This window comes from Falco cherrug, chromosome 9 (genome assembly GCF_023634085.1).
Source record: "Falco cherrug isolate bFalChe1 chromosome 9, bFalChe1.pri, whole genome shotgun sequence".
Lineage (NCBI taxonomy): Eukaryota > Metazoa > Chordata > Aves > Falconiformes > Falconidae > Falco > Falco cherrug.
In genome coordinates this window covers 37,813,746-37,827,512 of record NC_073705.1, presented here as the reverse complement: position 1 = coordinate 37,827,512, position 13,767 = coordinate 37,813,746, and the positions used below count along the sequence as shown (strand labels likewise).

The 13,767-nt window shown below is 50.2% G+C and overlaps 1 protein-coding gene across 1 annotated transcript; it reads left to right on the top strand.

The window, feature by feature from the left end:
- The first annotated feature begins 1,330 nt into the window (after nucleotides 1-1,330).
- Nucleotides 1,331-13,419, top strand: LOC102055751 (microsomal triglyceride transfer protein-like). Its single transcript, XM_005433537.2, has 18 exons — nucleotides 1,331-1,397; nucleotides 2,559-2,740; nucleotides 2,946-3,089; nucleotides 3,612-3,719; nucleotides 4,381-4,497; nucleotides 6,126-6,265; nucleotides 6,562-6,715; nucleotides 7,393-7,550; nucleotides 8,119-8,284; nucleotides 8,722-8,829; nucleotides 8,958-9,170; nucleotides 9,301-9,515; nucleotides 10,130-10,227; nucleotides 11,295-11,416; nucleotides 11,852-12,079; nucleotides 12,413-12,537; nucleotides 12,824-12,994; nucleotides 13,275-13,419. The coding sequence occupies exons 1-18, from the start codon at nucleotides 1,331-1,333 to the stop codon at nucleotides 13,417-13,419; spliced, it is 2,661 nt and encodes an 886-aa protein (XP_005433594.2).
- The last annotated feature ends 348 nt before the right edge of the window (nucleotides 13,420-13,767 follow it).

Here is a 13,767-nt window from a genome sequence, read left to right as displayed (position 1 = left end):
GTTCAGCAGGAGTGCTCTCCAACCCCAGCTTGCTTTGCTCTATCAGTGCACACTGGCAGAGCAGAAGTACCCCGGGTCCATGAATCCCAGGAGGAGAAGCTGATGCAGGCAGACCCTTCCAACTAACGGCGTCACACCCTGCGGGTACACCTTGAGTAGCCAATTCATGGCAAATGGTCAAATGAAACAGGAAACTGTTGAATGAAAAGATGACAGACCAGCAGGAGAGACAATCATAAAGAGAAGAAAATGCTTCAATCTAACTATGGGATATTTGTCCATAAAGACCATCAGAGGACCAAGTGGAGACACCACATATGGGAAACCTGCAGCTGGACTCTTCCCAGGTAGCTCACAGCTGGATTTGCCCTGCCTCTCAGGTCACAGTAGTGCCCCAAAAGCCCAGCAGCGATGCAGAGCTGGAAGATGTGCCCTTGAAAACGCCGTAACACCAAATCCGTTGGGTTTTGGTCCCACTCAATATGCAGATCACTTCCGTAAAGACATTACTGCCTCTCAGATCCCTGCACAAGAAGGGTGCGATGTGCCCGACCCTCTCCCACTCACCCATTCTTTTTGGCAAAAAGGTCTCTCAGGACCCTAAGCCACATCACCACCTCTAGGGACTCTGGGCCTTTGCAGTCTATAGTCTTTAGGAACTAATTAAACTCAGCAATCGTAAAGTTCATGCATGGGAAAAACAAAAGCACAGTTGGTGGGCCAAGGGCTTAGAAGGCTCTGTGGAGCACAACCAGCCAAGCCCCCCTCCTTAGCCCCTTTCCCATGCTGTATTTGAGGGGTAACAGTGTTCAGGTTCCCACTCATCAGTGTGGTCTCCCCATCCCCCTCCAGCCTGGCCCTTTAAGTAACTTGAGCCTCCAGGCTGCAGATCCCAGTCTCTAACTAAAAGGATGGAAAAGCTGTTTTCCCCCTTCCGGGTCTTTTCTTTTAAAAGCAACCATTTCTTCCCCTTCTGGTGGGAAGAGATGGTTCACCAAGGGACAGGGCGGCTTTCTGAGCATCCCCCTCCCGTATCAAGACAAACTGGCAATCTCTCCACCCTGTAATGCTTCTGGCAGCTCCTTTTTGCAGCTTTCCTCCCCTCCCGCTGCTCTTTGGCAAACCTCAGCTGATTTCCAAACCCTCCGTGGCTGCTGGGGGTTGGTGCAAAGGTTTAATTATTTGCTTTTCCTTGGATGTGTAAGGCTGGGATAGGGAGAAGTTTGGGCCCCATCGCCTGACGTTGCAAATCTTGCCCACTTTTGTTGGATAGCTCCCTCTCCCACCCCCCTTTTCTTCCCGGTCTCCCGCCCAGCTCCCGGAGCCCACCATGAATCCGCAGGCAGCTTTGGGATACATTGGCCTTCTTTGCTTTTCCTTTGTGAGCACAGCAAAAGGTAAGAGACTTTGGGCTGCTTGGGGTCCAGGGACATGGTGGGGTCCGGATGCCCCAATAGGCGGGATGTTCATCCCAGTGCACAAAGAGCCTCCTGGGGCTTGCCGTAATGCAACATCTCCCCAGTCTCTGGCCGGGGAGGGAAGAATTATTGCCTCAGCTGCAAACAGTCTGAGCACCTCCTAAGGTGGGGAAATTTTTTGGGACCATAGAAGTCCTCCCTGGGGGGTGAGGAAGACCGGAAAGCTGGAGCTTTTTTAACTGCACATGGTGCAGAAACATAGAAATTCTTCAGTCCGGCTGATGGAGGAAAGCCCCAGGGAGTGAGCTGGATTTCCATTGATTTCTTTCATTTGTTATTATAGCAAAAATAGCAAAACTATAAAACATTTCAGAAGCCAAACAAGTGCATCAGATGTGCAGAAGAATTTCAAGTGACTTTAGAAAATAGATTAGACTGCTTATGTCATGACAAAGGCAACCCTCCTCCCTGCAACTGTATTTTAATATGAGGAAGAGAAAGGGACTCCAAATAATTGTAGATAAATAAGATTAAAGCAAGGAGTTTTGATCTAAAGCTGCCACACCAATTTAATTTTGCCCTATCTCAAAGTCAGTGTTCTAATTAAGAGTTAGCAGTTCTGATGGGAAACACACAATATGAAGAATATGGCCTCCCTTCTCCCCTAAATAAAAATGCTGACGTTGCCCCAGTTAATGAACAATGCTGAAAAGACACTTCAAGATATCCCTCCTGCCTGTGGGCACGCTCAGGAAACTTTACTTCAGGATTAAAGTGTGTTTCTCTGGCACTTGAAAAAAAGTCCTGCTGAAGTCCCCAAGCAGAGCCCCCACTCTGGCCATTGTTTCTAAGGCAGGGCTGGAAACACAGGCAGGAATCAGCTGTCATCCAGAAAACACCCAAATTTCCAACTGGCTGGCACAAATAATTTCCCATAAAAACCTTCCCATGTTCTCCCCCAAACACATCAGCTATACCTACTGCTTGGTGTAAAAATGACATGTCCAGGAGGCAAAGTGATGCAGGTCACAGGTGTCCCTGCATGTCTGGGTTCTCTCTAGGGTGGAGGATGCTGGCTGCAGCAAGTGGAGGGACCAAGGTTTGCAACTGCGTACCTTCAACATTTGCATCTTTCCTTAGGGAGTTTGCAGCCACTTTTGTTCCAGCCTGGGACCCTGTATCAATACCACTATACCCTGGACGTCCAGCTGGAGCACACGTCCATGCTGTCCCTGCAGGGAGCCTGCCTGCAGGCTGAGGCGTTGGTCCAGTTACACCAGCTCTGGAGGGACCAAAGTGGGGAAGAGCTGCTCCAGGTGCAGGTGTGTGAGGTGGTAAAACCATTGCAGCTGGGAACTCCTCCTGGGAACAGTGATGCTGTCTTTCTTTAGCCCATTCCTTTTCTAGCCTACGCCATCTGAAAAATTACCTCTCTGACCAAGAGGCCATCACTTGCAGGTAAAATGCATAGCAACTTTAGAGCAGACATGCTTGGTTACTGCTTTCTGGCATCTTCTACTGTCATAGATCCGTGACCTGAAAGTCCAACACAAGCCAGAAGAGGAGAGGAGCCAGGATGGCACTGGAGGTCCCCCTGCAGAGATTGCACTGAGCCAAGAGGCACGGGCAGAGCTCCAGCAGCCAGTGTTCATCTCCTGGAGCAGTGGGAAGGTCAGCTGGACACCCCCTGGGCTTGCTCATGCCCTCCACAGAGCACTCCTGCCCACATCCCAATTTTTGCCAGCTACGAAGCATATACAAACTCTTGCTCCACCTCTGATTTCATATCAGAGCACAAGGAAGTGGACAGAGCAGCAAATGTAGGAATATTCACTCTCTCACAGGGTCCAATATGGAGCCCCATCCTCCAAAGAGGATGCAGGTTCAGCTGGAGCTGCAGCATCCCATGTTAAAATGGCTTCAGTCCTTATATATATATATATATAAGGTTATATAAGCTCATTTCTGAGCTTTTCCTCTAAGGCTTTGGAAAACAAGGGTGAGAAAAAGACAAATTTCATGGGCGTGCATCCACAAAACTTGTGCTATTGAGGGATATGGACCTTACTGAGAAAAATCTTCAGATGTCTACAGGGTGTTGCTTAGGCTGCAGGGGAGATGCCTGTAAGCAGGGAAAGCAGCAGGGCCCCCAGAGCTGTCCCCACAGCCAGACACCACCTCTTGCCCTCCCAGGTCAAAGCCTTCTACGGGGATGAAGCAGAAAGCATCCTGATCTCGAACCTGAAGCGAGGCATCATCAGTCTGCTCCAGCTCCAGCCCCATGCAGGCACTGCAGTGGAGGTAGGTGCAGAGCAGGTGCCAGACTCTGGCCAAAAGCCAGGGACCATGCTGCAGCAGGAGGGCCAGCCCCAAAGCACAGACAGCCCAGCTGCTTCAGCCAAGGAAGCAAAATTCAGGATAAAATCATGGGCTTTGCTGTTCCAGCTGCCCCTGGGCTGTGAGCAAGGATGGCTATTAGAAAGGCAGAAGATTTTAAATAAAATAATCAGTAGATGATTTTCAGGAATGGACACACTTACAAAATCATCATCTTTCCCTGGAGGGTAGGAATAGTAGAGAAAAACCTCTACAAGAATTTCTGCCAAGCGGGATTTTTGTTGTTCAGCACAGCCAGCAGCCAGCAAATGGAAGGGAAATCCCTCCATCCAGAGCTCCACTGGTCCTGGAGTAACCTGTGACCAACATGAAATAACCTCAAAACCCAAAATGCAGGCACAAAGATGATGCTGCTGGTGTTAGCTTTAATTTGCAAAAGCAAATTTTCTGCCCAGATGGACTTGGAGCTACCCAAGACCCCCAAATACAGCCCAGTTTCTAGCTTTTTGATGACTTTTCTGTTTCTCAGTTTGTCCTTTGTGTCTGTTCTCTACACAGATCATTTTATTCAGGCTCAGTCAAAGCTGATCACCCTTACCCATGGTCACTAATATTTGCGTTTCAGGAGGACATCTCTGGGAGCTGTCAAGTCACATACACTGTGTCCAACCATTCCATCACAAAGACAAAGGATCTCCTCAGCTGCACAAAGCTGAACTCTGGATTCACTTCTGTAAACAAAGCAAGTGCATTGCTCTCACGGTGGTGGGCTCAACTTATGTCAAGTACATCAGGGCTGTCCCAAAAATCTTGCTGCAGGTGGGCTTTGAGTCCCACTCCCAGCTGGCTTCAGCCTTCTGCACCAGCCTGGAATGGGACTCTAGCTCTTAGACCCATACCCAGCGTGGGATGCACCAACATACCTTGGGAGAAGCATATGGTTTCAAGGTGGGTAGGAGAAGAAAAGATGTCCTGGGTCATCCCATCCCCATCCTTGTTATCGCTTCTGACCCATCATTTAATCCTGCTTGGGAAGGTGGAGATACAGAAACGTTTTGTGGACCTCAGATTTACTGGATTAGGTTGACAGGGACAGGACCAAAAACTGCTGCTTGCTTCATTTAAAGCAGTAGCCCATGTTCAGCCTTGACATAGATTAAACTCTGTGGGTCTTAATGCAGCTATACCTGCCACGATTAAAATCAACAGGTTTTTCAAAGTATATAAATTCTACTGAATTCAATATAAAAATGGGCATCACCACGTAGAGAGCCCACAGGCTTTGGCAAGGGTCTTGACACCTGGCAGTCAAATTCTGAGTGTTCATATAATAAAAGCTTTCTGGGGTATGATTCATAGCAAACTTACCCAAGAAAGTAACGAACCCTGCATAGCACATTTTTGGCAATAAGGTTTTCACACAAACCTGCCATCTGGATTGAGGCAGCTCTCTGGACCGTGCCTGTATCTGTAGCTGTAACAGAAAAATGACAGTGCTGCCCAGCTCTGTAAAAGGCAAAGCCTATGGATAAAAAACCTCTCTATTAAAATAGTGATGTTATTATCCCTAATGCCATTTGCTGTCAAAAAACACTGCTTGCACATGGTTCAGCTCTTCCTCCTCCCCAAGACCTGCCACGTGCAAGCCCAGCTGCTTCAATAACATCTCCCAGCATGACCAGTGCTCCCCTCACCGCAGCTGGGAAACAAGGCAGAGGTGAAGTCCAGCAAGTGCGTCATTTCTTTTGGAAGGAAAAAATCCAGTGAGCTTCCCCAAGGTCACCACGCAAGGAAGCCAAGCATTCTTTGGCATAAGCTTGGTGGAAATTGCTGTTGCTTAGCTTTCTCTTTCTCTCGGAGAACGTCCTTGCTGATGCTTGTCAGGATGAGGCAGGTTTTGGCACTGAGTGCCATACCTCCTTCCCATACTGTGCGGCTGTGGAATGGGCCTGAAGGAAGGGCAATGCATTGGGAGGCACTGATTCCAGTTTGCAGTCTCCAGGCATCACCCATGCCAGGCAGGAATAACCCCTGCTCCCTCTGCTCCCCTTTTCTTCCATGGCTGACCAGCATGATACCACCATGTAGTGAAAGAGAAAGCCTGTTTGGTGTTGATCAGTCTGGCTCCCCACATCAGCCATGGGCAAGAGCATCCCTTCACCATGGTCCTCACCAGGTGTCACCTTCTCCCACATCTGGCAAGAGGTCAGGCTCTTCTGGATTTTCTTTTCCTATGTTTTGCAAGCAAAGCAGGCAACTTTGTGGACTGGAAAACTCTTTTGCTGCTAATAAAAAGGAGAGAAATCTCCTGGGGAGAGGAGAAGAGAGAAAAGGTTGCATTTTTTCTCTCCTTGCTTTTCCTTTTTTAAGATTTTTCGAGTCCAGTGGCAGCCCACCAGCAGAAGCCAGTACATGGTGAAAGACAACCTCCTCCAGTCGGTGCTGGCAGAGGAAAGCCACGTGCTGTCTCCAGCCCTGAGATCCACCACCAGCATCAAAATCAGTTCAAGGTGAGTGATGTCCCCATATCACCACCTGAACTGGGCAGCCTGGCAGGGGATGAAGGTGCATCTATTAGAGCTGAAGTATTCGCCGCTCTCCTGCCAGCTTGGCGGGCACAGACTGGTGCAGGCAGCAGGGACAAGGTGCAGCAGCTGGGCATGGCAGGCAGGGAACACCAAGCACCTTTTGACAGCTTCCACCCACATCTCCTCCTTCTGCAACCCTGCATGAACCCAACCAGCCTCTGAGCCATGGAAGATGTAAATGACAAAGTGCTCCCCAATGGCTTCTTCTCCCTCCACAGGCAGCAGCTCCAGCTAGTGTCTCCTCCAATGCCCGGCCCAGCAGAGGTGTCTGGACGAAGCCCTGAGGATGCACTGGCTGGCACAGAGGGACAGCACCAGACCCTGGGCATGGCCAGCCTGCCCTTCAGGAGGGTCTGCACCCACTGCCCATCGGTCAGTGATGCTGCCCACCCGCAAAACTCGCCACGTGCTCTCCCCCAGGCTGGGCACCAGGGTGGGCAGGAGAAGGCTGTAGAATTTAGGGTTCAACCACAGTGGTGTATTTGAAGGGGCTGGTGACTGCTGTCAAGGCAGGATGCCACCCTGGGAGTGCTGTAGAGCAGCAGCCTGACCTATTACCTCTCCCAAATAGTGTCTAGTGTTGCTACCCATGGTGGAAGGGACTCCTCTGTCCCCCCCAGGCATAGCTGTGTTCCCTTGATGGGGAAATAACCTGCAGCACAGCTGGCACATGCAGTTGCATTAAACTTATCACAGGTCTGAGGTCAGGAAATATTTCCACTGCAGGTCAGGCTGGCAAGGACGAACAAGAGCTTATTTCTGCCTCCTCACGTCCTCCAGACTTTTCACCTAGGAAATGTGGAATTTCAACAACTTTCAGGCATCAGCGATCCTCTTGGTTTCTTCTGATGTTTTCCTGGAAGATACCACAAACTGGGGCTTTAACACAAGTCCTCAGTGGTGGGTGGGAAGCTGCAGTAGATGCCTGCAGGCAACTACATGATCCCCATGGGTCCCTCCCACTCCTAAATATTTCCTGTATAAACATTATTCCATGATAATGGGGCTAGAAGACCTTAAATCCCACCTACCAAACTTCATCTTTGCAGCTGAGAGCCTACCTGAAGGATTTTGACAGCCAGAGAGTCAAAATGGACACCTCAAAGGTGGCAACAACCTGGCAGTTCCAGAGGTTCATCCGGATGCTGCACAGCGCGAAGAAGAGAGATGTTCTGCAGCTGCTGAGGAGAGCACCAGAGGAGATGCTGTGAGACTCCTAGGAGTTACCTTGTTGAAATTGGCTTTCCGCGCGTGTAGAACCCTGGCATGTAGGGTCATTCCTGGTCCTGGCAACTAGGGTCATTTAGTGCTGGTCCATACACCATACCTGATCCAGGCAGTCATCCTGACTAATCCAAGTGTGGTTTTATTTAATGCCTATTCTGTACAAACACTGCATGGCTTGCTATTCTTTTTTTCCTCTCTTCCTTTTTTCCTGCTGGCTTTGAAGCGGAGCAAATACTCCAGCAAGGCTTTCTGCAAATGTCATTGGAGGTCTGTCATTTTCGGACCATCCACCATAGCATCCATTCTTTGTTGGTGCGGGTGCTGTGGCCAGACTCTTCTCTGCAGTGGAATACCTTGAGGTGGGTGAGTTTAGAGCAAGAGCCAACCTTCCAGGTTTCTTAACCCATGAACTGAAGCTCCCAAGAGTTAAAGCAAGAAGAGAGCATGGAGAAGAGAAAGAGGGATGAGGAGCTGCACAGGGTACCTTGTTTCTTCTCCCGTTCTATCAGTGGGTCGTGCCACTGATAACCTCCTCCTTCTTGCTCCAGCCCCTTTGTTGTGGAGGCAGCGGTAGCTGCACAGTCGGTGGCATCCTTGGCAGCTCTCTCAGACTTTCTGGATTTCAGCAAGGAGCGCAAGTCCCTGCTGGAGAAGTTTCTCTACGCGGCAGCTTTCTCTCCCCGGCCTTCACGAGAGCTTCTCCGCCTGGTGTTAGTAAGTATGGATATTTCTTTCCCTCCCTGAGGGTCCTCAGTCCAGGATGGATCCTCACCCCATTTCAGGCAGGAGGAAATAACAAGCATGTTTTCCTGAAAGAGGAAAATATGATTCCATAGAAATATATCTTCCTGCTTGTGGGATTGTTTTATGCGCTTTTAATGGGACACTGGCAATGAGAGTAGATACTCCTCAGAGGAAAGTGAAGAAAGTGATTTATATCAGTGCATTACAGATAATAGAAGCTTAATTAAAAGCCACCATGAAAAAATGGCATTTTAAACCATGCCTTGCCTCCTTCAAGGCGGTTAAGAACCAGTTTCCCCTTACTTTTTTGGCAAAAGCTTTGAGGTAAAAGGTAAAACGCACTCTCCCTCTCTCTTTTTCACCCTCTTTTTTTCTCTGCTTCCTAATACCCCTTTCCTGGTGGCCAGGACAAGCTGGATGGGAAGCAGCTAGCCCCTGATGTCCAGGAGACAGGGATAGTTGCCATGGGGTCTCTGGTCGGCAAGCTGTGCCAGCAGAAGCTGTGTGGGCTGCAGGTGGGTCCTCTGCAAAACCCCACGCTTGGCTTTTTCGGACACCCCTGGCGCCACCTCTGGGGCTGCCCAGAATGTCTCCTGTCCCTCACCCCACTCTGCTTTTCTGCCCTCCTGCAAATCCCGAGCAGGAGGTGGAACGCGGGGTGGAAACCATCCTCAGGGGGCTAAAGGGGGCCGAGAAGGAGTCCGAGGTGGTCATTTATCTGCTGGCCCTGGGGAACGCAATGCTCCCTGAAACCATCCCCACCCTCCTGGACCATGCCGAGGAGGGTCCTGCCACTATCACCGCCGCTGCCATCTCTGCTCTGCAGCAATTCCCCGCTCAGCACATCTCCAGCAAGGTACGAAATGAAGGTGCCAAGGCTTGGTGCTCCTCTTCCCATTCAAAGCCAAGTCATCAGGGTCCAAACAGAACCAACACTTGCACATCACCACCCTAACACCACCATTTTAATTGCCCTCTCATATCAGGTGAAACGAGCAATGAGGAGGATTTTGCACGAGAAGAGGAAGAGCTACGAAAAAACGTGTCGCCTGGCCGCTGCAGAAATCCTCCTAGATAACGAGCCCTCACCCATGGATGTCATCAACATCCTGCTAGCTGCCAAAGAGCTGGAGACAGAGACAGCAACATTTTTGCTCCTGAAGGTCTGGAACAGCCTGCATGCTGACCACCACCCGGCAAGGTGGGTCTGGAGGGGAAGGTTGCATTTTTTACCCTAGCCCTACATCACGTTTTTCTCCCCCTCCACACTCAAGCTGTGGCTTTTGACCCAGTGTGCCTTTAAAGCCTGCTAGCATCACTTCTTGGAGCTGGCACCGAGGCTGTCCCAGAAATTCCCAGCTCCTGGAAGAGGAAAAGATACAGATGCCACCCAACCAGCCAAAACCCAGCGTCCCTCCTCATCCTGCCCCAGTGCAGCAGGACCCAGACTTGTGGTTTCAGCAGAGTCCTTGGAGGCCAAAGCTCTGGCTCACAGGGCAGGGCACGATTTGTAACTGCATTAATCTTCCTATCTGCACAAAACGAACTGAGCACTAACATTTTTCAGAGTTAAGCAAAAGCTGCACAAAAACATCTGACTGGTTTATCCTAATAAACCGGAGGAGAGGGAAATTCCAGGGTAGGCCGCATCTGTTGGTTTCCTTTTTTTGATCACATTTCTCTGGGCAGTCAGTGACCAGGATAAATACTTCAGAAATTTATATTTCCTTCTCTGTACAGCCTTCTGTAATGACCACTGACATTTTCCCTTCCTTCCCTCCCAGTGCTAACACACCCTTTCCCTCTTGCTTCCAGGAAGATAATGAAGGACATCATGGGAGACCCACAGATAAATAATTACAACTTCTTCTCAAAAGCTGGCATCTCCTCTTCTTTCTCAGGACCTCTGACAGGTGACACCACGGAGAACACTGACCCCATGGTCCCCTCAAACGGCTAAAGGAGTGGCTGGTAGGGAAAGGCAGCTTTCAGAGGAAGCCTCAGCTTTATAGAAATGCCCCAAAATCTCAGTGTGAGGTTTCTGAGCATGTCCCCCAGCACCAGCTGAAGGCTGGCTGGTTGCCACCACCCAAAATACATACATCTTTCTCTGACACCCCTACAGCAGGGGGGCTGGGCTGTGCCACATAGTTTCCCTAAATCTGCTAATTTGAAAGAGGTACTTCAGCTGGAGATGAAGCCAATGGTAAATTGTAAGTGGGAGTTTCTGTGCTTTTGCCGATGAGTCAAGATACTTAGCTTCCTTAGGAATTTTTAATAAGCTCTTCAAAGAGGTGAGTCCTTGCACTGAGATAAAATCAAACTTCAGAGAGACTGCGGCAATCAACATTTGCTAAATATCTGCTTAAATCTTTGCCCCTCAGCTCTCTTTTCTGTCCTCCTTCAAATTAGCTCAGTCTAGCCTTGTAGGGGGTAGGTGGAAGCAAAATAGCCAATACCTGGAAGAAAAACATTGCAATGCTGAATCCTTTGATTATTGCAAGAATGGAAGGAGACACCACAGAGAGGCTTTTCCCTCTGAATCATTTAGCTTTATCAGATATTTAACATCTAACATATAAAATCCGTGCAGGTCAGCCACCCTGACCATAGGTGGGACAGCTCTTACAGGACTAGCCATGCAATCTGTTGAGGAGGCTTACAAACTACCATGGAGTTCTGAGGATCCTGCTTTTAGACTTACCTAGTGACCTCCCAATTCCTGCAATCCATCTGGATGAGCTTTTTTAAGAAGCCACTCTGTCTTGCCGAGCTCTGACTTGGTGGCACAGGGGACCTGCTTTCTGGCATCCCAGCCTTGCACATCCCACCTACAGGCTCTGTATTTTCTTATTAGTCTTCATCCCCTGATGCTGCTCTCAGAGCGTTTATGGCTCACCACCATTCAGTGACTCATTCACAAAAAGAGACGTGCCAGGTGCTGCCCAGGGATACTTACAGGTGTCTGTCTGCCTTTCAGTCACCCAGGACCTGCTTTCCACCTTCAGGCTGGACCTGCTGTTTTTGGAAGGTGGATTTCTACGGAAGAGTGTCTCTGATTTCTCCCTGCTCAGCCGTGGCTGGCAGCTTCGCGCAGCTCAGGTGTGCTTCTGGGAGAGCAGCTGGGGGGCACATAGGTGGAGGGGGGAGACGGCATCAACCCAGTGGTCCCACCACCTCAACTGTGTCCCCTCTTAACCTCTTTACGGTGTTTGACCTCACCTCTGCACTCAGTATGCTCCTTATCAGAAATACATAAACGCATACCTCCCATCGTTGATGTGAAGGCAGACAGGTCTGCTCTGGAGAAGGGAGGGCTTGCTCCCCCAAAAAACAGGGGATGCAACATTGCTGCTGCACAGTGCTCAGGGATAGCTTGGATACCCTGTCCAACCCACCCCATCACTGTCTTCCTGTTTCAAAGGGTGCCTGCTGGAGGGCTGGACAAGCAGAGCAACTCAAATAGCACTGCAGGGCATGAAACAACCTCTCCAGCTTTGCTCTGTGCACTAGCATGGGTCTGCTTCTGTGTTTTAGGTCACTATTGAAGCACAAGGGATGGAGTCGATGCTGGGAGAAAACGTCTTGGAAGGAGAAGAGGAGCCAGAGCTCATGGCTGGGATGTCTGCTATCTTCTTTGATGTTCAGTTGCGGCCAATAATCTTCTTCCAGGGATATACAGACTTAATGGCCAAGGTCCTGTTAAGCAGTGGAGAACCCACAAGTGTGGTCAAAGGGAACCTCCTGCTGATGGACCATCACCAGGTACCAGAGCTTGGGGGGCAGCGGGGAGGGACGTGACCTGCCTCCATGCCAAATCTTAGTGAAACTCACAGCATGAGCCAGTGGGTTTTTAGGTATGTTACCACGGATAGAGGTCCAGGAGTGAGGTGGCCCTGCATGATGTCTCTTGTGGTTGGTAAAACAGCAGGACGGCTGGCTCTGCCATGGGACATACATGGCTGGAGTTTCTCCCATGCAAGCCCAGCTTCTGGGTTGGGTTAGGCAGTCCCAGCAGCCACAAGTCACTGCCAGTATCAGCTGCTCGGCCAAGAGCGGTGCTCTGTCATAGCAAGGTCTGCCTTTTCCACCTTCCAGGTCATCCCTCTGCAGTCTGGCCTCCAAGTGGCTGTCAAACTCCAGGGTGGGCTAGGGCTTGACATTTCAGCTGACATGGATGTGAACATTTGGGAGCAGGAGCTGAAAACCAGCATCAATGCAAGGTCAGTGGGTGAGAAACTGCTTGGCTCTGGGGGTGCAGGGTACCTGGGGGGCTCAGCACCTAGCACCTTAGGCTGGCTTTCCACAGCCCCTTCCCCTTCTCCTGCTGGGTCCAGCCCTACCTGGTGGACACAATGAGTAGGGCGGCTGGTGGGCACTGGTTACACAATCCTTTTCCATGGCCAGATCTAAAATTAAGATGCTTAAAAGGGTTGTTTGGTGCCAGTGCACAGTGGCCAGCACAGGGCCATTGCTCAGTGACCGGATTCAAATGCTTCTGTCTTGCAGGGGAAGCCTCACCATTGATTTCCAGGCAGAACTAGATGCCCCTTTCCTCCAAGCCACCCTGAGAAGCCAGACAGAAGTCGAGACCTCAATCCACTTTGACACCATGCTGAGGTTTTCTAGCAGCCCAGTGCTCATGTGCCTGCAGCTGAGAGAGGAGCAGGTTCCATACAGGTAATCTCTGGATATGGCCGGATACTGTAGAAACATCATGACATGCTTGAGATAAAGGAGGGCTTCTTGGAGAGAGGAGGGAATTAATGGTTATGCACTTTTTGAGCAGGGTGGGTCAAAACTGGTAGGAATAGGGGAACACCACCACAAGTTCATGATGCATGGGTGGAAACACCACGTTTAGACCATCAGGAGATGGTGAATATGCTGGTCTGGGAGGAAGATGACGTCCACCACCACCACAGCCTCCTTACCATCTTGCTGTCACCTTGTCCCACAGAGAAATCTTCACAGTTTCCAAATCTGCCGGGAGCCAGAGCAACACCACTCGAAAAGGCAGACGAGGCACCATGCCTGGGCGGGAGTTTGCCTTGCACCGGGCCAACTCCAAAGTCTGCAACCTCCTGCTGACGGTGGAAGAATAGGAGAATCTGAGCACTCTGGGACTGAATAACTGCCCCCTCCCCTGCCACACACCCCAGTTTTATGTGAACCCGACATGAGCTGTCCAGGGCTCTGCCCAACTCCTCCACAACATTCTTTTAATAAGAAAAATGCTGCAATAAGGGCATCAGAAGAAACTACAAGAGGAACTGCTGCAGGACAGCCAGAGGCACCCCTTGCTTGGGGCTGGAGGAGCCAAACCTGGCTTCCCCACCCCAAAGGCTGAGATTTCCCTGTCTGAACCCTTGGCTTGCTAGAAGCCAAACTGGTCCTTGTGAAAAAGAGCCTTCTTTTGCAAATGAATGATTTCTCAGAGCCCAAGAAACCTT